Source organism: Vigna angularis, chromosome 1, assembly GCF_016808095.1.
Source record: "Vigna angularis cultivar LongXiaoDou No.4 chromosome 1, ASM1680809v1, whole genome shotgun sequence".
Taxonomy (NCBI): Eukaryota; Viridiplantae; Streptophyta; class Magnoliopsida; order Fabales; family Fabaceae; genus Vigna; species Vigna angularis.
In genome coordinates, this window is record NC_068970.1 from 64,483,021 (window position 1) to 64,510,648 (window position 27,628).

At 32.0% G+C, this 27,628-nt stretch overlaps 5 protein-coding genes across 8 annotated transcripts; 3 read left to right on the forward strand and 2 right to left on the reverse strand.

Annotated features, from left to right (window-relative positions):
• The first annotated feature begins 285 nt into the window (after nt 1-285).
• LOC108320112 (putative pentatricopeptide repeat-containing protein At3g23330) lies at nt 286-4,350 on the forward strand. Of its 3 annotated transcripts, XM_017551452.2 has the most exons (3): nt 286-2,667; nt 3,730-3,812; nt 3,938-4,350. In XM_017551452.2, the coding sequence occupies exon 1, from the start codon at nt 298-300 to the stop codon at nt 2,353-2,355; it is 2,058 nt and encodes a 685-aa protein (XP_017406941.1). In that variant the 5' UTR covers nt 286-297; the 3' UTR covers nt 2,356-2,667; nt 3,730-3,812; nt 3,938-4,350. The 3 variants fall into 3 exon arrangements, with proteins under 3 accessions (XP_017406941.1, XP_017406939.1, XP_017406940.1); XM_017551450.2 differs by having other exon boundaries at nt 3,730-4,350; XM_017551451.2 differs by lacking the exons at nt 3,730-3,812; nt 3,938-4,350 and adding an exon at nt 3,170-3,233.
• A 1,633-nt stretch (nt 4,351-5,983) lies between these two features.
• LOC108320137 (heat stress transcription factor A-8) lies at nt 5,984-9,038 on the forward strand. 2 transcript variants are annotated; one of them, XR_001831359.2, is made up of 3 exons: nt 5,984-6,388; nt 7,445-8,533; nt 8,717-9,038. XR_001831359.2 is itself a non-coding variant. In XM_017551484.2 (2 exons), the coding sequence occupies exons 1-2, from the start codon at nt 6,164-6,166 to the stop codon at nt 8,312-8,314; spliced, it is 1,095 nt and encodes a 364-aa protein (XP_017406973.1). In that variant the 5' UTR covers nt 6,004-6,163; the 3' UTR covers nt 8,315-9,038. The 2 variants fall into 2 exon arrangements, 1 of the variants encoding a protein (XP_017406973.1); XM_017551484.2 differs by having other exon boundaries at nt 6,004-6,388; nt 7,445-9,038.
• Nucleotides 9,039-11,147: 2,109 nt separating this feature from the next.
• LOC108320138 (vacuolar iron transporter 1) lies at nt 11,148-15,403 on the forward strand. The gene is made up of 4 exons (XM_017551485.2): nt 11,148-11,408; nt 11,493-11,578; nt 11,964-12,078; nt 14,976-15,403. Exons 1-4 carry the CDS (start codon nt 11,179-11,181, stop codon nt 15,271-15,273), a joined length of 729 nt encoding a protein of 242 aa, XP_017406974.1. The 5' UTR covers nt 11,148-11,178; the 3' UTR covers nt 15,274-15,403.
• Nucleotides 15,404-17,042: 1,639 nt separating this feature from the next.
• On the reverse strand, nt 17,043-19,398 carry LOC108320109 (vacuolar iron transporter 1). The gene is made up of 4 exons (XM_017551446.2): nt 19,062-19,398; nt 18,869-18,954; nt 18,480-18,594; nt 17,043-17,529 (listed from the first exon to the last, which is right to left on the reverse strand). The coding sequence occupies exons 1-4, from the start codon at nt 19,304-19,306 to the stop codon at nt 17,232-17,234; spliced, it is 744 nt and encodes a 247-aa protein (XP_017406935.1). The 5' UTR covers nt 19,307-19,398; the 3' UTR covers nt 17,043-17,231.
• Nucleotides 19,399-22,328: 2,930 nt separating this feature from the next.
• LOC108320101 (disease resistance protein RPV1) lies at nt 22,329-25,466 on the reverse strand. The gene is given in 3 exon segments (XM_052873085.1): nt 22,329-24,228; nt 24,699-25,378; nt 25,380-25,466. Coding segments are annotated over 3 exon segments (2,667 nt in total).
• Between the last annotated feature and the right edge of the window lie 2,162 nt (nt 25,467-27,628).

The window sequence follows — 27,628 nt, forward strand, 5'->3', positions numbered from 1 at the left end:
CCTTAATGAACATGTACTCAAGGTTATATAGGATTAATGATTTATAATTTTTCTCTTAAAAAAGATTTAGTGGACAATTTGATCACCAAGGAAAATTGTTTAATGACTTATTTTATTTTAGAATTTATCTATCTCAAAAGTGATTAAGAGTATACACAAGTGATTAAGAATAACATAAAAGTATTAAAATGTATAATGATAATGATTATGTTCTTTCAAATAATTATTAGAATCGTAGTAGACTATAAATAGGTTCTTAGACGTTGAGGAAATTCCCCGGCAAAACCCAACCCTTCAATGAGTTCCACCCAAAGTGCGACAAGAAGAATCCTCCGCAACCCGAACACGGTGGTTTCCGCCTTCCACGCGAAACAGCTCCACGCGCAAATCGTGAAAGCCAGAGCAACTTCGAAGTCTCACTCCCTCGCCTGGGTCTGCATTATAAAATGTTACACCGCTTACGGCCTCCTCCGCCACTCCCTCACCACCTTCAACCTCATGCGCGCTTCCGGCGTCTCCCCCGACCGTCACGTGTTCCCTTCGCTCCTCAAAGCGTCCACGCTTCTCAAACACTTTCCTCTAGCTCAGTCGCTCCACGCCTCCGCCATTCGCCTCGGCTTCCACTTCGATTTGTACACCGCCAACGCGTTGATGAACGTCTACTCCAAATTCCACCCTCACCTTTCCGCCAACCACGTGCTCGACCAATTTCCCCAAACGCACCACTACCGTAATAATTATAATAACAGTAACAATGATAATAATAATTTTACTGTGAAAATAGACTCTGTTAGAAAGGTGTTTGACAGAATGCCTGTTAGGGATGTTGTTTCGTGGAACACTGTTATTGCCGGGAATGCACAGAATGGTATGTATGAAGAGGCGTTGGACTTGGTTAGGGAAATGGGTAGGCAAAACTTGAGGCCTGATTCCTTTACTTTGTCTAGCGTTCTTCCTATTTTTGCGGAGCATGTTGATGTTATCAAAGGAAAGGAAATTCATGGCTATGCCGTTAGACACGGGTTTGACAAGGATGTTTTCATTGGAAGTAGCTTGATTGATATGTATGCGAAGTGTAATCATGTGGAGCTCTCCGTTCGTGCCTTTTACCTCTTGTCTAATCGAGACGCCATTTCGTGGAATTCCATCATTGCTGGCTGTGTGCAGAATGGGAGATTTGATCAGGGGCTCGGGTTCTTTCGTCTAATGCTGAAGGAGAAGGAGAAGCCAATGCAGGTTTCATTCTCGAGTGTTGTACCGGCCTGTGCTCACTTGACAGCCTTGAACTTGGGGAAGCAACTTCATGGATATATAATTAGACTTGGGTTTGATGGTAACAAGTTTATAGCTAGCTCTTTGGTGGACATGTATGCCAAATGTGGTAATATTAAGATGGCTAGGTATATTTTTGACAGAATACGTGAGCGTGACATGGTTTCTTGGACCGCCATCATTATGGGATGTGCGATGCACGGGCATGCCCTTGATGCAGTTTCCTTGTTTGAGATGATGCTACTTGATGGAGTGAAGCCCTGTTACGTGTCATTTATTGGTGTTTTAACTGCCTGTAATCATTCTGGGTTGGTGGATGAAGGATGGAAGTATTTTAACAGTATGCAATCGGATTTTGGTATTGCTCCTGGCCTGGAGCACTATGCTGCTGTTGCGGACCTTCTTGGTAGAGCTGGAAGGTTGGAGGAAGCCTATGACTTTATTTCTAACATGGCTGTGGAACCAACAGGAAGTGTGTGGTCAGCATTGTTAGCTGCTTGTAGGGCTCATAAGAATATTGAATTGGCTGAAAAGGTTGTTGACAAAATCCTTTTGGTTGACCCTGAGAACATGGGGGCGTATGTTATGATGTCCAACATCTATTCAGCCGCCCAAAGATGGAGAGATGCTGCGAAATTGAGAGTCCACGTGAGGAAAAAGGGCTTGAAGAAGACTCCAGGATGCAGCTGGATTGAGGTTGGGAACAAAGTACACACTTTTCTGGCTGGAGACGAATCACATCCATATTATGACAAAATAAACGAGGCATTGAATATTTTGTTAGAACAAATGGAGAAAGAAGGTTACGTCCTTGACACAAAGGAGGTGCTACATGATGTTGATGAGGAGCATAAACGCGACCTGTTGCGCACCCACAGTGAAAGACTTGCGATAGCATTTGGCATCATTAGCACTACTGCTGGTACAACCATCCGTGTAATAAAGAACATCCGGGTGTGCGTGGATTGCCACACCGCAATTAAATTTATGGCAAAGATTGTTGGCAGGGAAATCATTGTAAGAGATAATAGCCGATTTCACCATTTTAGAAATGGATCTTGTTCGTGTGGAGACTACTGGTGAAATAGCAACTATGACTAGAAAGGGGAAACCAAGCATGACATTATAACTGCATAAGCAGTACTAAACTGAGAGGTGGAGTAAAAATGCTACGAAATCAGTGTAAAAAGGACAGACTATAATCAAGGCAAAAAATTGGTTGAGAAGTTGCCATGCCATAGGAAAGTCATGCCCTAAAAAATGTATTTGAGATAAGGCCTGTGTGCTCTCAGCTTTTTGAAGAGATAGCTTCGGAGTGGGGATTGGGATAACACATTGTCCAATTTCTTGGAAGCGTTTTGAATTGAGTACAGATTGCCTACCTTTAGCAGCATTGTGAGTGTTCAATTACTTTTACAAATTTTTGTTGGGGGCAGAAGGTCCTGTTTTTATGTTTTTCATTACCTATTTGACTTCCTACACAATCAATTCAACCAAAAATGTTAATAAACAGATATAAAAGACACGCATTTGAGTTGTGAATGTCATTGATGAGTCTTGACAGCGCCACTTGTCTTTCTCTGTGCTCTTATACTGCCATTTCAGGGAAAGTACTAGGATTCAAGAAAATGAATTTTTTAAGCTAGGGCTTTTTTGAGTTACAATTTAGTAAGGAGTTCTTAGAGATTATGTCTTCTGTTTCTCCTCCATATTTTTCTTCAAAGAGCACTAAGGCTTATGAACAGGGAAAAAATGCATTCAACCTCTTTTGTATCTCATATGGAAGTACATGGGTAGTCTTATTGAGTGTCTGATTTTTATTGACTTCTTAATTATCCTGTCTTGGTGTCTATAAACGTGATCAAGAATTTTCTGGTTTTTCCATTTTTGTTCCCAGACGCAGATTGCTGAACGACACCAATATTTTCTGCCTGACACAAGTTAACATTCTTCAAATATCCTTTTTTATGTATTTTACAATTATTTTTTTATGAATTATTTGTGCTTTTCCTTTATTAGTTTACGTTACATGAATATCACATATTCCATGTATATAACATGAAAATTATGGAAAACAGAATAATTAGATTATGCAATTGCTTGCTAGTTCTTCTGAATTACTTGGCAAAATAAGAATAATGAATTTTCTCTGGAAATCTACAAGAGATAGAAGGATTTTTGCTGGAGGAAATTAGCATTCTACCGATTTGCTAGCTTATGGATTTGGGTTTTTCCAGCTTGAGTTGAGATTAACAAACTTTGAGCATTTACCGGGCTTCCTATCTGTTTATACCTTTCAAGGATTGTTCTGTATTGTCAAAAAAAAAACGAAAAATGAAGGGATTTTAACTCTTTCATCATTGTCTTCAGTTCTTGAGTGCATAATTTAAACATTATCTCATCCTTTTTTGATTCCAGAGCATTTTCCCTAATCTTTAGTCCTTAACGTTAAACCAGATCAGATATCATTGGTAGATAAGAACCCCTCATTTCTCTGGTGAACTTGGAGCTTGCAGATTTAAGGGTCGGCGACTCAGAAGGTAAATCTTGGTGTTTAGATTCCATGAATAGCTTCTCACTCATAGTTCTTGGGTCAATACAATCTTATGAAAAAAATTTCCTAGTCATTTCTAAGAATAAATGGGTTACTCTAATAATGCACAAGGTTGTACCATTTGATGCCCATGGAAGGTCAAATATTTCACTTCATTCCAGCACGCAGAGAGGTTGTTTCTGTAAGATCAAATTCAGTTTAAAGGGAATGTATAGGACATATAATCAGCCAAGATTTGTTATAGGTTGTCAATCCGTTCTATAGAACCACATAAACTTTACGTGCATATAAGGGGGTGTTGAATTTGGATCCTTCCTATTCATGAGAAAATCCAATTTCTCCTTTTACTCTGTCTGAGGGCATCCGTTAATGCTTTTCCAAAACGCTCATGGTTTAGCTAGTTCTTCCATATATTCCGCTGTCAGCATTTTGCTTACTCCTTCTGTATCAAGCTGTTTGTGGAATGGTATCTCGATGGAGATGTATTGGTCGCTCTGGGTAATAATCTAAATCCCTTTTTTTTTACATGTATGGTACCCATTTGTGGTTACAACTGCTACAAATCTTTGCCAGAAGAAACTCTTCGAAGGATGGTTCAATCTCCAAATCTTTACTATTGTTACTAGTGAAACCCAGCTCATCACACAGTAAAACATGTCTACGGTACCTATGTTTTCTTAACTTTTTCCTTGTCTCTGTAGATGTAAAAACAAACATAACAACAAACAGAATAATGTCTGTCAGAAAAATAAAGAAACTTAAATAATGATGGCTTGACTTGCCTGTTGACCTGAATACTTCACAATTTGCCAGATCAATAAAATATTTTTGGCACATTCCTTTTAAAATATTTTTTATCAATAAATTGTGTGTGTTTTTATTAAAATAGCGGAAACTCGAGATTTTTAAAAATATCAGTATGGAACTTAACTTATCTAATATTATAGAAGATGTAATGTGAAATAGTAAGTTGTAAACATTTTTATTTACAAATTAGTACAATTAATTATTTATAGATTCAATCATTCTTAAAAAAGAAAATTATTATGCCTTTGATTATTTCTATTGATTAAACAAATGGTAAGGTATAACAAAATAAATAGTTAAAGTAAACAAAAATAAAATAGGAAATAACATTTCATGATTAAAATGGTTGAACTTTTTATAATGAATTAAATTAAACAGTTCAAGGGTCATCAATGAATTCACCAACAAATGCCATATTTTATGACCTAAAATTAAATTTGATGTTTGGGTGAACAAATTTATTATGTCATTAAGTCGCTCTTGCTCCCACTTCTTTCTTTTAATGTATTTTTTCTCCAATATCAAATAACTGGCTAACTTTTTTCTTAGGAAGCAAAGGAAATTAATTTATTATTCAGCTAAACCATAATTCATTAACAAAATAAGTTAGATTTTTGTTCACAAAATTTACATGCTTCAGTATAATTTAACCAAAAATATAAGTAGAAATCAAAATTGTTGAAATGATAGCTTGAAATACTGTAGGACTGATCAAATTTAACATATCGCACGTTTAGTATTAAATAATTTTGAAGCTAAACATATTAGAAAAATCTTCATTTGTCAGTCATAAAAAAATGAAATCATGCTTGAAGAAAGGCTTGACCTAACATAAAAATTTATAAATAATGTTCCGAACAAACCCTATTGAAAAATAACTTTATTTTGACATAATAACAATACTTACATATTGTATCATAAGTAGGTTTTTAATACAAAATTATTCACACTGGAAGCATGTAGAGTATTTAATAAAATGTAAACTTTAAAACTAAAACTTCAACTAACTATATCTGTAATACAATTATACAATATGTAAATTTTTTTAGCAAGGTTAGTCTGTAATGCATTTCCAAATTCAATTTTAAAATTTCAGTGAATGACACATTAAAATATTTTTATATATTTAAAAAAAATTTAATTTATGTAATTGGACCGTTTCAGTTGGAACGAGAAGGATGACTCCTCCCGCAAGTAATACAGAAACGACATACTTGCATTCCGAGTAGGGAGAGTTGAACCGAACCGCATTAAAATATTGGAATAGTAAATTAAAATATAATAAAAAAAGACCAAACATAGTGAAAAAGATATACCAATATTAATTTTTAATTTATATTTAAATAAAATATCTGAGGTGTGGGTCTGATTCGAAAACCCCCAAAAAAGAAAAAGGTTGGAAAGTGCTGTGACGGTACATAAGGAGCCGCATGGAAATTTCATTTCATTTCGTTTGGAGTTTACAACTTTGAACTCATCTCTTCAGTTCCCTTTTCTCGCTCTTCTCTTCTCTTGTTTGTTGTATTAGCGATGGTGAAATCGAACGAAAATGGTTCTGGTTCAGGTGCGGTGCCTCCGTTCTTGAAAAAGTGTTACGATATGGTGGAAGACCGGAACACGGACTCCGTTATCCGTTGGAGCGACGGCGGCGACAGTTTCGTCATATCTGACACCACGCAATTCTCCGTCACGCTACTTCCTACCTATTTCAAACACAACAACTTCTCCAGTTTTATTAGACAACTCAATATTTATGTTTGTCTCTTTCACTCTTTTCTTCAGCTCAATTCTGTATTAGTTGCTTGTTTCTCTTAGTTATCTGAAGATGAATACATAAATAAAGAAATAAATTATTATTTGGTATGTTTATAATTCGTTTTTGTCTGATTGTGTGATTCGTAAATTGGCTGCAATTTCCATGTTCTTACAGAGTGCCTGAAATTGTTGGTGGTGTTAAAAAAATTAGGTTATGGTTGTGATGCAGAAACTCGCTGTTTGATGTATATAACTCTTGCATGCACTTGAAAACCCTTTCTGTAGGGTGAGCCTTTGAAATTGTGTCGGCAACTAGATGGAAAATAAATTGGTGTTTGTTCGGATGAGTTTTACCCGCTTGACAAATCGTTCTGTGCTCTTAAGATATTATTTGAGTACTGTTCGTTTATTTGATTATTCATTCTTTTTTACCTTACATTTTAGAATAGTGTTCATATTTCTCATACAAGTTACTTTTGTCCAGTTAACACAATTTGGATATGGTTGCCTATTCACACTTAATTTTAACTTGAACCAGTGTTTTTGAAAGCGATATCAAGTTTGCTTATTCGAATTCAAAACCATTTTTGGATATCTATTAGCGAAGACGAGAAACATAAATTTCTATCTTTTAGGTTGAATTTGGATTTAGATCATTGCAGTTGATAGCCAAACACACTATCAATTTGGAGAATTAGATTGCTTTAAACTTAAGTTTACAAACTTTAATTCAATGCACAGTCTTAGAAGAAATGTTCTGATCCATTCCCTTATTACTGGCTTTATAACTAATTAGTTGTTAATTTCTGAATTGGCCTCGATATTTCATAACAACCTAGTCACTGGGGCGGGCTCCTTGTTGACTGATAAATTAAAAGCATTTTAAATAACACCTGACTTTGTGAAATGGTACAACATCTCAAGAGTATCGGCTTGTTTATATTGATGTGCATGTTTGTTGCCTCTATAGGTTTGTTCCTTTATCTCTATGTCATTTGTTATGGTTGAGGAGAGAGTCTTTTACTGTAACTAATTGGTAACTGAAATATCTAACAGGGTTTTAGGAAAATTGATACGGATTGCTGGGAATTTGCCAATGAAAATTTTGTTAGGGGTCAAAAGCAATTGTTGAAAAATATACGCAGAAGAAAACATCCGCACGTTGCAGACCAACAAAAAGCATTGCCGCAGAATGACAATAGTGATGAACCATCCCAAGAGGTACCCCATCATGGCCTCTGGAAAGAAGTTGAGAATCTCAAATCTGATAAAAATTCGCTGACCCAGGAGTTGGTCAAACTCAGGCAACACCAGGAATCTGCTGAGAACAAGTTGCTGCTCCTGAGCGATCGCCTTCAAGGAATGGAAAAGCATCAGCAACAGATGTTATCATTCTTAGTCATGGTCGTGCAAAGCCCTGGGTTCCTGGTTCAATTGCTTCATCCAAAGGAAAATAATTGGCGTTTGTCTGAATCATGGAATGTATTAGATGAAGATAAACAAGATGACAAGCCAATTGCTTCTGATGGGATGATAATAAAGTATAAGCCACCTGTAGGTGAAAAACTCAAGCCTGTAGTTCCCCTACCTCCTGCTTTCGAAAAACAATCAGAACCTGAGCTGGCTGCCGATGGGTTCAAAGACTTGTGCATTAGTTCCGAGTTCATGAAAGTGCTTATGGATGAAAAATTGAGTCCACTAGAAAACCATTCTCCCTTTCTCCTACCAGATTTACCTGATGACGGTTCATGGGAACAGCTTTTCCTAGGCAGTCCTTTCCTGGGAAACATTGAAGATTCTAATAAAGAAAGTGAGGAGCGCACGGATAGTGGAATGGAAATGGAACCGATAATATCAGAGACTCCAAATGAAAATTCTCGAACTTTTGAATCGATGATTGTAGAGATGGAGAAAACTCGAGAATGAGTTGGAATTTGGAGGGGCCAGAGTTTGGAATCTCATACTGAGCTAATGGAGCTTTTGTTTCTGAAACTAACAATATATAGGGAAGGAAGTATTAATGTCCATTATTTTTCAGCTGGGCTGTCTTCACAAATTGCTTGGCGCTATAATTATATTATAGTATTAAGTCGCAATTATTATCTCTCCTATCTTTCATGGTAGAGATCCTCATCTCGAATCCGTGTAAGCCTGCTCTCATTTATCTGTTGAGATGCTAGATATGCATGTTATTTTTGTGTGTGTGTGTGTGTGTTTTTGGATAGATGATTAAACATACTTTAAGAGTTTGAAGGTTCTGTCGATATTGTGCTGTCAGTAAGGTTCAGTTTGTATCTGAAAACTAATCCTGATTTTCCTCGTGGACAGGTTTTACCATCTTGATAGATGTGAGAATGGGAGATGTCTGGTAGTGTGGCTGCCTATTTATGATGGATCGAATGTTTCTTACTTGGAGAATTATAAGGGAGAACGGCACCTTTATTTTTTGCATGTTATTGGACATGCCTTCATATATAAAATTTCATATGATGCATGCATACTACTTTTGCATATTATTGCAGAAGCCAGTGCTTCTGACATGCTGTTTGCTACCTACCTGTATAGTTCTCATGCCTCTGAACCATGTTTGTGTTTGATATGGCGGCCAAGAGATTCTGTTGCCCCCACAAAAAGTGACATCATAGTATGACATCTTTTTTTTTTCTTTGTTAAATTAAGGATCAGGGCTAACTTCAAAACATTTTGGGATGTTTAACGGGTACATGTAAATTCATTAGGAGTCTGGGAACACTGATTAGTGACATGAGAAATTCTCGAGAAGATCATTACTCCATAAGCTATTGCCTCTTATCCAAAATTATTGCTTGATTAAAATAATAAATATATTATTTCCTAAAACAATTTTACTCTATAACCATATTATTTTTATAAGTTTCAATTTTTTTTAATATTAAAACTGTAGTTATTTTTTGACAAGGCGAAAAAATAAATAAGTTGTATATCTTTATTTTTGCATAAATTACTATTTAACACGTTAATTAACATAACGAAAGCAATAATAATTCAAAAAATATTTAATAGTTGGGGACGTAACGCGCATCTATGTAGGAAAACAAATAAATGGATATCTATTTTACAATATTATGTAAAAAACAATAGTTATCTAGTGAGTTCTTAATTTTTTTAATAATTTTACTGTAATATTTTTTTAATAATTTTAATAACTTTTGTTGATGCAGGATGTTATTAGACTTACATATTAACAATTATGCATTTACTTGTTGATAGAAATAGGTATTTTTAAGATAGATAATTTTGAGATAGTAAAACAATATTGTGATTCATTATTTTATTTAAAATCTTAAATTGCATATCATATTAACATATTTTAATAAGGCCTCATAATGCTTAAATCTTAAATTTATAACATGTACTGTAGTTAAAGTACTCTGAATAAAATACGCTTTGAGTGTGAAGTGATTCTTTCTTTATTTATAAATACGAAAGAGGAAGAGGAAGCACATTGTCGAGATATCAAAGTAAATTAGTATTTTGGGTTTGTCATTTTATCCGAGCCAACATTATAACTTTTAAATAAAACAGCAGTACAACTAAAAAAATAAAGTCATCTTAAAAATTTAAATGGATGAATAAATAACATAAAACATATTTTACTAAGTAAACATTACAAAATATAAAGCCAGCATCGTGGACTATGGAGCATTATTAAACCACAACACGATTATTTAAATACGTTCTTCATTTCAAAATTAAGGTCTTATATTAATACATAAGTCTAAGAATTCTACATTAAAGGTCGCTATAATATTAAGATGGCTAAGATCCAAGGACAAAAATATATCTAACTTTAAATTAAATAATATTGCTTAGTAAAATTTACTATTGGAACATAGTGCATAAATTTTTTATATACATACAATTATTACTTTAATTTTTTTTACAGTGTAAAGGAAAAATATTAGTGAAAATAATATTTTAGTTAATTGATAAAACTAAATTAAGTGTCACATTAATAGTTTTTATTAATAAAGTGATTTTGTTTTATAAAATACTTAAATGTATATCACATTATAGGACTTACAAAAGTAAGATAATATTGTGATACTAATGTAATAGTGATTCTTTAAAACGTGATACGAATAACAATTTAATATTTCTCAGTATAAACGTTTAAACATGTTACTAATATATCTTTAATTTCTATAACGTAATTTATAGAAATTTAAAGTAATTTAAACCATTAATTAAACATTTTCCGTTTCATATTTCACAGTAAACTATATAAAAGTTCATTATTATTATTAACTGTAAATAACGTTTGAATTGTTATTATTAACTGTAAATAACGTTTGAATTGACCAAATGATGTATTAAGTTTATATTTTATATGTAAACGTAAATAGGGATAAAATTTAGTTAAATCATGATACAATAAAAATAGCCAAGATTATATAAAAATACTTAAAATTATTAAACATTTAACTTTTATAATTTAAAAAGTACCTTATAAAATTTTGTATAAGACAAAAAAATCAAATTGAACTCAAATTATGTTTTTATGTTTATTTACTTTAGCTGATTCTCTAAATAAATAGAAAAATATATAGTCTCCCCGAATATCAATCCTCACACTAATAATATTATTTTTAAGAAACATAAATATTTGATATGACATTTAATCTGACAGTAAAAAATGTCCAAAAACAGCATGTAAAAAAAATAAAAAATAAGAACATTTTAAAATTTTCGACTAAAAAAGGGGTGGAGGCTATATTTATGAATTTCAATTGCATTTCAGACTCGCACCAATGGCTGTCACCTTGGAAGCTGAGAAACAGGGCCTTCTCAATCTCCACACTGAGAAGCACTTCACCGCCGGCAAAGTCGTCCGCGACATCATCATTGGCGTTTCCGACGGCCTCACTGTTCCATTCGCTCTCGCCGCCGGCCTCTCCGGCACCAATGCCACCTCCGCCATCGTTCTCACTGCCGGCATAGCCGAAGTCGTCGCCGGCGCCATCTCCATGGGTCTCGGCGGGTACGTGTTACGAAACTACTCTTTGCACTCACAACTTAATAGTATCGTTTGAGATTCCGAAAATTTGTTGGTTGCATTGTGCAGTTATTTGGCAGCGAAAAGTGAAGCGGATCACTACGACAGAGAAGTGAAAAGGGAGCAAGAAGAAATAATAGCCGTGCCAGAAACTGGTTTCTTCTGTTATTTAATTATTTATATATAATTTTAATTCATTTTACTGTTGAATTTTATACTCGAAATTTCATAAAATTTGAAAAGTATTTAAAATTTCTCATGACTTTAATGTTATTAACATGGACTAAGAAATCATTCAAAATTTCTTTGTATGTTTTGACGTTTATTCTATTTTAAAAAATAAAATATTTTTTTTATTTTCGTAGAAAGAGTACGTAGAAGCATGATTGGATAAAATTGAGAGTTCAAAATGTTTTAATTTTAGAAATTTCAGAATTTAAGGATTGGAACACAGAATTAGGGATTAAATGGCTATGTAACTTTAAAATGTAAATGGTAATGCACATGCTCATAAATATGGGGGGTTTTGTGAAAAAACAGAAGCAGAAGAGGTAGGAGAAATACTAGCTGAGTATGGAATAGAGGCACACGAATATGCACCTGTGGTCAATGCTCTCAGAAAGAACCCTCAAGCATGGCTTGATTTCATGATGAAGTAAGTTCTTACGTTCTCACTTTTCATAACATAGTTTATTTTTTCTCTCTCTTGGATTTCATGCAAATAGAAAATTTTCAAATTTTTGACGTTATTATATGCAGAATATGGTATGAGTTGAAAGGTGATTATTGACCACGTTCATAAGTGTTAGACACACCATAGATTGAATTAAGTCATGTTTATATTATGTCAATTGGTTGAGTTTCAATCAGACTTGAGTTGAGTGTAGTCAAAATCAAAATGAACTTCGATCAGATTGATAAAATTGATTAGAGTCAGTTGAGTTTGAGCAGGTTTGAGTCGAACACAGTTAAGTCAGATTCATATTGAGTCAAGTTATGTTGATTTGAGTGCGATCAACTCCACATTGAGGTAAAGAGAGTCATATTAAGTTGAGACGTGTCTATGTTAGGTCAAGTAGAGTCTAAGTCAAGTTTAATAGACCTACGTAAGGTTGAGTCAAGTCAAACTCACTTTATACTAAGTCTAGTTACCTCAAGCAGAAGTCAAACCCACCTTGAACAGAGTTAAGTCAGACCCACCTTAGATTGAGTGAAGTTGAATTGACCTCATGTCAATTCAAGTCAATCCCACATTAGATTGAATCAAGTTGGATTTTGGTTGAGATGAGTCAAGTCAAACCCATGTGAGGTTGAATCAAGTCATAATAACATTTAGTCAAGTCATTTCTAGTATACTCCATGTTGAGTATGATGAAAATATGAATCTTATAAAGTCTCACATCTTCTAAGATAAACAAAAAAACGAGTCTTGGTGACTATACAATAGTCTTAAGTCTATGAATTTTTTTTCCTAACTCTAAGATACTTTGAACTAATGTTTGACTTTTCTTATTTTGTTGTATTAGAGTGTTGTGAGTTACACTTAAATTTTTATTATCAAAAATGTCGGTATAGTTTAAAAACTTTGAAAATGATATGTATATTGTGTAAATTTTTACATAATATTATTTTTTAGATTATGTGTATTTTCTAACATTTTGAATGTAGTAGTTAGTTATACATTAAGCTAAGAATAAAACCAATTCAAGTCAAATCCACTAAACCCATAATAAATTTAATTTAAATCAAACCATGCTAATTTATACTTAAATAGAATCAAACAAAAATCATCAACGTGTAACCGTTACATGAATTGAACCAATTGGGCAATCCTAACATTCTAATTATATTGTAAATAAATAAAATTTACTTAAAGATAATTTTATAATTAATTTAAAATATTAAATAATTAATTTACAACTTAAAACATTTTAAGAATTCGTGTAATTTAAAAAAAATATATTTAAAAGTTAGGCAAACCCACCTTCACGTCAACTCTGTCCCAGTTTAAGTCTAGACTCTGAGAATTGAGATTCTTTTAATTACTATTTATGAGCAATATAAATAAAGGTTATTTTCAGGACTTGAATGCAGGAATGTTATTGGGTGAAAAGTTTGTTGAATGCATGTTTTAATAGGATTTGAGGTGAAAACGGGAAAATATCAAATCAGAGGGGACACCGTCACACACTTAGCACATAATAAGTTTCAGTCGAGGTCCAATTGTTTAATAAAATTATATATATATATATATATATTAATGAAAAAAAAATTATGTTTAAAATACAAATTAAATGACAAGTACTTTATGTTATTTTTGTACGAAAAATGAAAATTAACATTGTATTAAATATTTTTGTGACAATTCTTCAATTTTTGTTGGTCTTTTATTTTTTGTTCACTTTTTCAGTTTAGCTCTATGGACTAATTAAATTAGACAACACTCAAGTGACCTGACCAGCTTGATAGATCTCATTTTCAAAATCACTTCTAATGGTACAAGTAGATAATTTCTGTAATGTTAGCCAATATCATGCTACAAATTATTTCTTCGCAAAAATGTTAAAATATATTCTTCCAAAGCAAGTTGCAGTTATTACTTTTTATAGACAAAGACAATATGGCACAATCACCCTTTAAAATCATTAGAAGATAATTAATTTATCACGATTTTGAAGTAAAAAACTTTAGATATCTACATACAAAATTAAAAAACTTGACTCCACATATAATTAAAATTATCCTTTCGGTGCTTAATGGAAGGATGAACACAAAACGTAGAAAAAGTTTAGATTTCTTCTCGGCCTAATGAGGTCCATGAAGTTGAGTTGAGTTTTTGGTTATGAAGTTTAAGCAATAATTGAAGCTTTATTTAAAGATTTTTGAAGCCCAGTTAGTGAAATTTTAGAATAATAGAAAAATTCTCCACACATTCTTTTATTTTATTGTATTGTATATTTACAAGTTTGTGAACCTCTAATAATGAAATTAAATAATAGAATATAAGTACTATTTGCGTTATTAAACTGTCAAATATTACTTAGATTTTGATTCTACATTCAGTACTTAACTCACAGAGTTGTTGGATATTAAACTATTTTAACCGATTTATAAGAATTATAACATATTCCATATTCGAGTATATCAGAAGCAGATCCTTTCACTTAAAAAAAAGTTATGTTTATGTAATTTGCAATTACAAAATATTAGTGTTTTTTCTAATTACAACTTAAAAGAAATCCCATAATAAAAAATAAATAACATATTCATATTCTAATATAAGTACTTAGAAAAAAATAATAATAGAACGATTCATTTGATATTTATTATAAGAGTAAAATAATTATAAAAAAAATTGTAATTTTTAGAAAAAATAAAGTAACAAGTAAAAAAAAAATAGTATTAAATAAATGTAAAAAAAAAATGTGACAAAAGAACAAGTCTCTTAAATATGTATGAGTTCATATGCATCACTTTGTTTTAAAATGTATGATTATAATTAATGGTGAAGCATGAGTTTAGAAATCTTAATGTTGAACAATATAAGTACAGGTTTGAGCTGGGATTAGAGAAGCCAGATCCAATGAGAGCATTGCACAGTGCAATGACAATTGCCGCTGCTTACATAGTTGGTGGTCTTGTTCCTCTTGCTCCTTACATGTTCATTCCAAGGGCTTCAGAGGCCCTTCTGTTCTCAGTCGTAGTTACCTTAGCTGCACTGCTGATTTTTGGATATGCCAAGGGTTACTTCACTGGTAATAAACCATTCAGGAGTGCTTTTGAAACAGCTCTCATCGGTGCCATCGCCTCTGCAGCAGCTTTTGGTATGGCAAAGGCTTTCAATCCATAGATATTTGTTTGAAATAATTTAAATATGAGTTTAAATTTCATATCGCATAAAAATAACAAAACTAAAGGTATCATTGAATACCTGTGATTTTCTCTCTTGGGTGTATCATTGAATAATTCTCTCTCTGTTTAACAAAATATCGATCGTATTTTTAAATTTAATGAGTGAAATATTAGAGGTTGAAGAGGTATAATTAGCTTTTTAGCTATTGGGAAGTGCTGAGAGATTACTTTTAACTTCTGATGAAGCAAATTTGTTAAAATACCTGTGATTTTAAAACGTTGCATCCGGTATTATCAATTAGATTAGAAATATGATGAACTAACTTGAATTTGGTTAAGGTCAATTTATCTCGATAAAAATTTGATTTAGCTTTAAATTATATTCAAGTTTGATGTATATATTCTTTTTTCAAGTATAAATTCGTTTTAAACGTTGCATGTTTTGGTGAACTTTTACCAAAATAAAGTGAAGTTTCATTTTTAAAAAAAAAAAAACTACATCCTGCACCACTCCATATGATAATCTAACCTAGTCATCCTAAACTACTCAATGATGTATTTGATTAAGCATTCCATCCATCAAAACAAGATAAGACGTACCCATCACAACGAAAATTCAACAACCGAGAAATTGCATTTTCATTAAACCGGTTGAGTGTTCCACAGGTCAGTGCTAGTTTAGAATAGGAAAAGGAAAGAGAAATAAGGGATATGAGCTCACCGTTCTTCCCTCGCACAAGCTCGAGAACCTCAATAGTTTGTGCCTTATAACCATGGAGTTAATGGTATATAATAAGAATACATTTAAACAACATTTTATTAAGTGAAAATCCCCTTTGAATGAACCATTAGGGATTTATGTTTTTTATTTGGTGGAGTTAGATTATGGTGTTCTTCTTGAACATGGCTTTGGTGTTTGTAATGGTTGATCAATATATATTGAGTTTTGTTCACTTGAATGGATTTGAAGAGAGTGATTGAGGGAATTTGAGAAGATTTAAAGGTAAATTTTTTTGTTGTTTATTTGTGTAGATTTGGAGGTAAATGAGAGTCAATTTGGAAGTAAATTTTTTTAATTTGTCACATCAATCAAATCATACACTAATTCTTACAAACTTTACTTCCAAATTGACTCTCACTTACCTCCAAATCTACTCAAATAAACAACAACAAAATTTACCTTCAAATTCTCTCAAATCCCCTCAACCACTCTCTCCCAAATCTATTCAAGTGAACAAAGCCAAATATATCTAATATGATATCATTTGCAATCAAACTTTTCAAATTTTGTGTATTTTATCAATTTCTTAAATTCCTAACAAAAATGACGATGAGATATAATAAAAATAAATCAAAACAACGTGTTATTATCAACTTTTGAAAAACAATGTAATGTTAACTGTGTTGTTTGTTTTCTTACAATTTTATGACATACCAGTTTTCTTTCATAAATTTAATGGAGTGATAAAATATATAAAATAATGAAAAGTTTGATGATAAAATGTAAAAAAAAATGGGGCATAAAATTAACAAAATGATAGTAGATTAGTTGTAAAATCTGTAATTAGTTTAAGTTCAGACAACTTCGAAAACAAAATTTCAAATCTTAAGCCATCACCAAAGCAAATAGTTATCAAGTGAAAAACTATTTGTCGCGAGTATGGATTCAATATTGAAGTTACAGAGACTGATCAATTCATGGTGTTTCAAAACATAGAATATTAAATTATTCAATAAGACACATAAAGCAAGAGTGAATTACAAGGGTGACATTGAAGACCATAATATTGAATAAAAGGGGTTGTGCTCGCACGTAATATTACTGTACAAAAAATTAAAATAAGTAATAAGTAATAACTAATAACGGCAAACAATTTGAAAAGGTCTTTTTCTTATGAAGAATAACAAAGTTTTCATAAGAAACTTAGTTGCTATGAAATACAAAGCATGGAGAATCTATGGATTGAAAGCCTTTGCCATACCAAAAGCAGCTGCAGAGGCGATGGCACCTATTAGAGCTGTTTCCAAAGCACTCCTGAATGGTTTATTGCCCGTAAAGTAACCCTTGGCATAACCAAAAACCAGCAATGCAACCAAGGTAACTATAACTGAGAACACAACCGCTTCTGATGCCCTTGCAATGAACATGTAAGGAAGGAGAGGGACAACCCCTCCCAATATGTAAGCGATGGCGATTGTCATTGCACTATACAATGCTCTCTTTGGATCTGGTTTCTCTAGTCCCAGCTCAAATCTGTCATACCAAGATTACAACCAGTTAATTTGTTTAACACTACCTTTGATCATAGCCAATATTCATCAATCCTAGAATGATACAGTCAAAAAAATAAATAAACAGAGGATGTAAACTGCATGCATGTTTCAGAAATTTCTTCATTGATTATTTTGTTCATGTTTTCTTTCACTTTTTCTCCTCAATACTCATGCTGAATGCAAATATGCAGCATATTTCTCTAATTGGGGATAAGGACTTGCTATTTTTTTTAAAAAACCCTACTATTTGTAATTTCAAATGATATAAACAGTAAACAATGTTTCCCAAAGGGCAGCTTTATACAGTCAGGTTTTCTAGTTCTGTGTATAGATAAATGGATTTGTATTTTTCAAAATCATACCAAATTAACTCCTTAAATCGTTTTTTTTAAACACAATGATCATGCCATAATATTTTGTCTATAGAAGTCATAACCAAACACTCAACATTGTATCACTACATTTTGCTCTAAAGGAATATCTTCTAACAAGTATGAAGAAATAGTTTATAAGCACAATTTCATAACCAACAAATAAAAACCAAACCAGAAAAAGATGCCCATGTTGTAGTCAGTAGCGTCCCTACAAGGCCGTCCCCTTTCCTAGTTTCCACATTCTAATCCAACTTCCAAGTACTACATGCCAACTAAATGGAAGTGGGAATTTTGGACCCCATAACCATGCCCACCTTCAAAAAGTGAAAGGTTACTTTGCTTTATATTCCTTTGGGTGGTGCTACTTTTCAACTTGTCCACAAATTCCCATTATTGTGTCCGGTCATCAATTAATCATTTAGTTTGTCCTCATACCACATTCATTATATTATACACCATCATAAACCCCAAAATTTATACACCTTGTATAGGAAGACTTTCAACAAATAAACAACATGTTAAAACTCTGTTATGAAGTGAGCACGAAAGAACTTACCTCATCATGAAATCAAGCCATGCCTGAGGGTTTTTTCTGAGAGCATTCACCACAGGTGCATATTCGTGTGCCTCGATCCCATACTGAGCTAGTATTTCTGCCACCTCTGCCGCTTCTGTTTTTATTTTTACAGAACACATTTATTATTAAAGTGCAACAAAAATTGGTTGTTGATTCTGAGTATGTTACTGTTTCGGTGGAAATGAACAATATTCAGCGATCATTTTAAAAACTAATTAATCACATAGAGATTAACAAGTTATCAAAGTCTAAAGGAATGAAACTGTGTAAGTCACGCGAAATTTCTGACATATTGATAATATGAAATAAAAGAATGTTACATGAACATAAACATAATATACAAAGCATGATAAAATAACAGTGGAAACCAGTTTCCGGCATCGTGATAATTTCTTCTTGCTCTCTTTTCAATTCCCTCTGGTAATTATCGGTTTCACTTTTTGCTGCCAAATAACTGCACAACGAGACATTAGCCCAGATCGTTTCATGAGAAAATTTTCTGATAAAACAGAATCTAAATTAAGTTTTGTGAGTATGAAGTGTTTGGTTGAACGTACGTACCCGCCGAGTCCCATGGAGATGGCGCCAGCGGCGACTTCGGCTATGCCAGCGGTGAGAACGATGGAGGAGGTGGCATTGGCGCCGGAGAGGCCGGCGGCGAGGGCGAAGGGGACGGTGAGGCCGTCGGAAACGCCGATGATGATGTCGCGGACTATTTCGCCGGCGGTGAAGTGCTTCTCGGTGTGTTGGCTGAGAAGGCTCTTTCTCTCAGGTTCGACGCTTATTCCGTGTTCGGCGGCGGCCATTGGTGCAATCTTGTGAATGTGTTTGAGCTGGCGAATGTGCTATTGAATCCAAACAAAGCCTTGCTGCTTTGCACATAGATTGAGCCTCTTCTCTGCTCTACTTGTTTGTGAATAGGACAAAATATCCAACGCGTGGATGATATCCACGTGGAAAATATCAATGGATCATTATTTGTCTTTATTTTTTCAATATTTTTATTTGTTATTCATTTTTATCACTATTATTTTGATATTTTTTTATATATTGTCATAAATTTTGTTTATCTAAATTTAATATATATTAAAATTTAAAAGATGAAAAATGTTTAATTTTTTTTGTGTGATTTCATTTAGGTGATATATTATAATTTTTATTAATTTATTAAAATGAGATTTTATTATAATTTAAAAAATAAAAGTAAATAGACATATAAAATATTTTAAATTTGAATATCTGTTTTCTTTTTGTAATATTTTTAAGTTTTATCAATTTTGTTTGATTAAGTTTTGTAAATATAATAAATGTCTTGGTAAAAATTTAATACTTTAATTTAAATTTGAAATATATATAATTATAATTATTTTATAAATATTTAGTATTGAAGAAATGACAATATATATTTTTTTTTATGTTGAATATTTGATGATGTTGTATTTTTCATAAACTTTTTTATTATTTTATAAAAAATAAATAATTAATATTAAAATAATAAGAAAGCAAACACGAGGAGATGGAAAAAAAATTTCATACCTTGTGTACGAAAATAAAAATAAATTTTTCCAATATATGATATAACGAAACTCATCCCTTTTAGCCGTTAGCATCCTTAAACACTACCACCGTCACATTATTTCTACACTGATCTTTTCATTATTTTAAAATATTATATCCCAATCAATATGTAACATCAAACCTTCCAAAAAAATAAAAGGTAGAATTTATACTATTCTACAAAATTTTACAAGTGGTTAATGTTCTTTACTCCATGATAAAAAAAACTATGTGAATAATGCTTAAGTATTTAATATCGTTATATTTAGTTTTTAATAAAAAAAATATTCATATGTAGTCCCTAAATGAATGGATATATTTTACTAATCTCAATACCAAGAAATTTCCAATACCTACCTAAACTATTTAACATAATTTGTATCACTTAAAAAATTATTTACATAATTTCTTATTTTAGGAACTGTGAGAGAGCATATATTACTTTTAGGATGAAATTGATTGATTAATTATTTATTTAATAATTTTTCATCAATATTTTAAATGGAATAGCTTTATCTCTTCTCCCTCGTTATTTCATCCATAGCAGATTGATTCCAAAAACTTGTTCAAGAATTCGGAGTTTGATTCCATAAAATCAATCACTTGTTGGAAAATTATGGAAGAATGTGTAGAAAGATATAAAATGATTGTTTAAAGAGAAATATTAGCAAATTTTAAATATATTCTAGATTATTAATTGAATTTATGGAAATTAAAAAGAAATTGTAGGTCACCACCCTTCCACTTTTTTTATTTTAATGGTATCAACTCATAACTTTACAATTCTACTCATTCAATTTTAAGCAATAACAAAAAATATGTTAGAAGAAGTGTGTTTATGAATTTTATGTTAACTCTCATTATATTTTAAACTTAAATGTAGTTTTATTCTTCATAATTTTACGTATGAATAATTTTAATTTTTATGTATATTAGATATACATATATAAATTTTAAGTCTCTAAAATCAAACAATTTTAATTCATTAAATAGGCTATGTGAGTGATAAACATGCACCATATTTTAGTAACTAAAGTACTTATGAACATTAAACTAAAAATGCTTAATTTAAAAAAAAAATCAAAACTAAATCTATAATCTAATTTTTTTGAGACTAAAATTTTACATTTGGAATTATAGAAACTAAAAGTGAATTTAAGCCAAAATTTTAATATTTTACTTTGAATAATTTTGTATTTTTTTCACAATTTTTATTACAACATTCTTAATATGTATTAAATATAACACATTCATGAAACTATCAAGACTAAAAAAATTAAGCCTAAATTTTAATATTTTAATTTGAGTCATTTTATATTTTTCTCACATTTTCTTACAATGTTCTTAAAATGTATTAAACATAATAGAAGAAATTAAAAAAAATATGGCAATAAAATTTAAAAGTATTCTTTACTTAACTATTGATTTTATTCGTCACTTAAAATTCTTATTTCCATTGCGTTTTTCTGATATTACCATTGACAACTAATATTTGATTATTTTGTTTTTCATATTTGAATTATGAATGTTGTAAAAAAATTATTTTAATTGTTTTAACTTTTGTTAGCTGAATTGTTTTAACAAGTTTTTTTGGGATATCATGAGGATTTATTACAAGTAGGTAGGTGAATTATTATTTCGATTTACTAGCTATATAAACATTTAAATATGGAAAAGAATATTTTGACAACCAGTTTTTCACATTATTGAAGCTGTTTAACAACTCGAAACATTTTCAGTTTTCTACGTTAACCAAGCAAACAATTATATGGTTTTACAGCTCCATGCACAAACCAAATACAATCATATCATATTCAATTGGCATAAACACCACCTCTCGTAAACTTGGAAAGTTCGGAGTGTCAAACAAACATTTTCCATTTACGAATTACACTTGCAAAAGCAGCTCTTCAAGATTTCATAATGCCTTCGCTGGAAATGAAAGCCAAATATGCTAAAGTTAACGAAGCCGATGAATGAACAGTTTCAAAAAAATGCAACTTTGGGACAACGGAGCAACCCAACTTACGTCCACATCAAACTCTATCTAACAATAACTTACAAATCTTGTCAGCTACGGAACGAACCCACCTTTGAAAATGTAAATAAATAAAATAAAATAAATTAAAAATGAGAAATTCATAATAAAAGTTGAACGTTTTGAAACTTGTAATTAACAAATATTGGTGATAAGCCACACTCACCAACGGAAGACCAATTAGCAAAAGAGCAAGAGACTAGCCCACTAAGTAGCTTTCGGCCTTCCTCTTCTTATCTTCCTTTGTTTCTTTCCCTTGAAGACTCTCCAACTTTGCTTCCGCTTCTATAAAGAGGGCATAGGCCGCATTCTTTCATTGTCACAACTGATTTTAACTCTGTCACCATTGATATGAAATCAAATGGAGAATTCCCAAAATCGTAGCTGCGATAATCCAATGGACTAATCTCAAAAGTGAAGCTGCGAGCATCACGGAGCCTAAGGCTCATCCCGATAGTCCTTAGGTACTTAAAGTTAAATTTCCACATGAATGTGTGATATTGATTTACAACTCTATATTTGCCATTCCATTGGAAATAGTTCTGTAACAGATCATTATGTTTAATAATCTGTGTGCCATAGTCATCAGATTCAAATTTTAGGCAGTAACTAAAAGAACAACGTCCACCATTAATATCATTGGTATCTAACAATCCAAAAACCACACACAAAGCGAAACCAATGAGCCTGTCATCGCTGCAGAAACTTAAATCTTCATTTATAGTTACTGAGCTTCCTTCGCTGCGAAAAGGGAACCAATGAGGAACTGCAGTCCCTGGAAAACAGAAGGACACATACCTATATGCATCATGGGTCATCCTGAGCCTTGCATCCTCCTCAATGTTAGCACGAGCACCTGAATCCAGTTGTTGGGCATTGGTGAAATGAAATTTGAAGACACCCTCCTTTGAATCTGAGAGGTTTCGATTTGACATCACTTGTCTAATGGATGGGCAATCCAATGCCACCAGTTGTTTTAGAAACGGTGGAATCTGTGGGATGCATTCAAGATTTTTGCAGTCACTTAAATCAAGTGATTTCAAGCTTGAAAGATGAGCAATGCTTTCAGGAAGGTTCACGATTCCGCTCTCACTCAGTGACAGTTCCATTAATGACGACAGGCTACCAATGTGTGTTGGGATTTCTGTTAATTTGGCACAACCCGAACAATCAAGTTTACAGAGACGCTTTAGATTAACAATGGAGTTTGGGAGTGATTCGAGATCAGTGCATTTGTTGAGCTGCAGGGATCGAAGATTAACCAAATTGCCAAATGAGGAAGGCAGTTCTTTGATAGCCGTTTCTTTTAAGTTAATGTGAGAAAAAGTTTGTGCCTGCTCCGTGATCTCTGGGAAGGTCCTCAACCTTAAACATCCACACAAATCAAGTATCCTCAACTTCAATTTGAAAATGGTGCTTGGAAAAGTTTGAAGTGATTCACAGTAGGTAATGTCTAACTTGCATAGTCTGATGAGGCTTCCAATGGAAGATGGAATAATCTCAAGTTTCTTGCAACCTCGCAAACTCAGTTGTTGAAGCCCTACCAAACGCCACAAGGATGAAGGTAGTGCCTGTATGGCTGTGCCGTCTAAGATGAGAACCGCTAGACCTTCCACCGTGTCCTCAATTTCGGGGAAATTTTCCAATTTTGAGCAATCACGGAGACAAAGTTGCTTCAGGAATTTCGTCTCAGAAAGGTCACATGGAAAGGTTGTAAGGGAAGAACAGTGAGACACATCTAAGAAACAGAATTTCTTCAGACTTTGAAAGTTTAAGGGTACACCTTCTCTTAGTTTCGTCAGTACTTCATCACATTGTAAGAATATATCATTATTAGTCACTTCTTTTTCTTCCTCCTCGTATCTATCAAAGGTAATTGAGAAGATTTCACTGGGATCGAGTCTTGTGAAAGATCCACCATAATTACTCCCTTTACGGCGGGGTCCTTCCCAGATTGATGATAATAATGGAAAAGGCCATGATTGAGTTTCACAGGTTTGAAACATTTCAAGCCCGTGACAATGGGAAAGTAGAATCAATCCAGGTGATCTGGTTAGAATATTGCTGGGAATTGTTACACTCTTCAGACCATAACAACCATCTAACAATAAACAACTGAGCTTGCTGAGAAATCTGGAAGAGTGAACTTGAATCAACTTTTCACAATGACTCAGAATTATTTCTTTAATATTTGGTGAAAGAGAAAGGTCTGGTATTCTAGTAAGTTTTGGAGAATAACTCAGGTTGAGCCTTTTCAACTTTGGTAAATTCTGCGACGAAAGTAAATGAATAAGGTAATAGAAAAACTAAAATAAAGTTTTAAGCAATTTTATCTATTTTTCTTCGGTATACTCTTAGTTACATTATCTATTGACTCTATATTTTACATAAATACCACTGTTAAAAAGATCACACTGTGAACTAACAAAATTATGTTGGGTATAAGTTTTATAGTTATTATAAAAATTCACAAAATTTAACATGTTTTGTACCTTACCTAAAATTACGTCCTTATAATTTAAACCTGAATTTATTTTGTATCGATAAAACCTACTGTTGTAATTTATAATTGATGACAATACTTTATATCAATTTATCATAACATAAATCCATGTGACTCTTTCAATTGAATAACAATAAAACATACCTTGTTATTTCTTAAAATCTCATGAATTTCGTCAGCCTTGAACAATCGGCTGCGTTTTCCAGGATGTTGAGGACACTCTTTACGAACAATTTCTTGACCCATTTCTTGTATTAGATCGTGCATCACAATTCTACCATCCAAGATAGATATGAGACATTTATCTTTGAGAACATCCATTCCAATCTTAGAAGAGAAATCACAATCGTCTAGTGTTTCTGCTACTACAATCTCCTCGTGTCCTCTGTAAAAGCAAGCAATGTCAAGAAATATATTCTTCTCCTCCTCTCAGAGCCCATCATAACTTAATTTTAATACATTGAAAATATCATGATCTTGGCACTTCTCCAAGTTTTGCAACTGACTTTCCCATGCTTCTCTTTGTCTGCCATATAACAATGAACCCAAAATTTGGAGAACTAACGGAACCCCTTTTGCATATCTCAACACCTTTACTGACAAGTCCATGTAAGTAATTTCTTTCGAAGAATTTTGTTTAAAAGCATGTAAGTTAAAAAGTTTTAAAGAATCATGAAAATTCAACTCTTTAAGTTCGTAGATATCATCAGCTCCAGCATTCTTAAGCACTTGTCTATCTCTACTGGTCATAATGATTCTACTGCCTTGCCCAAAGCTATCTCCACTACAGCTTTCCATTCAGTTCTCTCAAAATATCTGTGGGAGTTGTTTGTTCTGGCCAGACACTAGTCAATCGAATATAAAGCATGAGTCATCCACTACAGCAACTAGACAAAAGAAAAGAAAATATTTGAAGACTCAACGACCTACACAATAATTATAAATTCCAAATTTTGATCACTAATACGCGTGGAAACTTAGGGGGCATGTCTCCCAATGGTATCACTCTTTTTGTTATGATAATTAAAAAATTAGATATTATAATAACTATTAAAAAAAAGTGCTTTTAAAAAGTATATACAACATATGAAAAACAGTTATGAAAGTAAATATTTCTATTAACTTTTATACTATTATAATAATAAAACATTTAAAAATAATTATTATTTATTGTAAATAGATTTTTAATAAATAATAAAATTAATAAAATAGATTGTAGAAAAACTAGTAACGAAATATGCATATTTAAAAAATAGTTAAAAAATATTTATCATTATAAATTATTATTATTATTATTTTTATTTGTATTGTGTAAATGTACATTGATTTGAAATATTGATGAGATCATTTCAAAGAAAAATTCTATGATGTGATAATGGTAGAGTTGTTAAAATGGGTCACAAACTGCGGGCCAATTCGGTCCACCACAGGTTCGGGTCGAGTTAGATTTGAAAAAATTATATTTCTTTTATGCGGGTCAGATTTAAACCCGGCTCATGCGGGTTGAACCCGTGGTGGGCCGGATTAGCCCACCAACTCACATACCTATTTTTATTTTATTAAAATTTAATTTTAGTTTTATAAAAAAATATTTATTAATTTTTTTGTTTGAAAAAATTATTTAACTTCCTTATTTTCAAAATTAATTAAAAGGAGTGAAATTTGTTTAGATTTGAATTATAGAAAGATTGTAATTTTTTTTATTTTAAAAAAATTGTAATTAAGTGAGCCAGAGAACCAACTTCTTTATGCATCTTTTGGTGGAAACCTTTCAAAGTGATAGGACAATTATGCTTTCAAATATTTTAGTTGGACAATCATTTTGCCATTTCGCGATACTTACATAAACTACCTTTGGGCCATAGGTTTTGACAGAATAGACTGACAAAGTAAACCGGTTGTTTTCTGAGAGTAAAGGTTGAACATAGGTATATTGTAGAATCGTTAACTCTTTGTTCCCTTGAATGAATTTGAAAGAGAGTCATTGACTGGATTTGAGAAGATTTGAAGATAAATTTTGTTGTTGTTTATTTAAGTGAATTTGAAAGTAAGTGAGAGTAAATTTGGAAGCAACATTTGTGAGAATTAGGATTTGATTGATGTGATAAATTAAAAAAATTTAATTTTAAATCCTCTCAAATCCATTCAATTACTCTCTTCCAAATCCATTCAAGTGAACAAAAGTGACGCATACAATGCGGAAGTCGATCTTTCCACAATTTATTAAATATATAATTTATTGAATATTTTATTGAAGTTATGTTATAATAAAAAAATTGGTTTAATTAAGTTTAAGTCTTTTATAAATTTGATGATATTTTTAATTGAGTTTTATTAAATTGTTTTAACAAAGTATTCGAAATTTTTATTTATCCTCATAATTTCCTGTCATTTAATTGAGTTAATTGGGTAAGGATGTATTTTAAACGAAAACAATAAAAAAACACTTGTCATAGGAAATTTAAGATGTATTATTCAAAAATGAAATTTCTTATGAGACATGTATAACATGAGTTTTCTGAATATTGTCAAATATGATAAATTATTCTACATAATTGAAATACAATTGGAGGTTTTTGTATTCTGAGATAAAAATGACTAAGTACATTTTATGCTTATGGATTTAGGATTCAGAAACTTACAAAGCCTCCTCAAAACTAAGAAATCATACGAATAAGAAAAGAGAGAATGCAACTGAGAAATCCATAAGATAATAATTTACGAATTATCCATGCAAATGAAATGCAGCTCCTAAAGATTTCATAATGCCTTCGCTGCAAATGAAAACCAAATATGCTAAAGAAGTTAACGAATGAAGAGTTTCAAGAAAATGTAACTTTGGGACAACGGAGCAACCCAACTTACATCAATAACTTAGAAAACTTGTCTGATCGAACCCACCTGTAAAATGCCATTGAAAATGTAAATAAAACAAAATAAAAAAAAAATGAGAAATTCATAATAAAAATTGAACGTTTTGAAACTTGTAATTAACAAGTATTGGTTGTAAGCCACACTAACCAACAACGG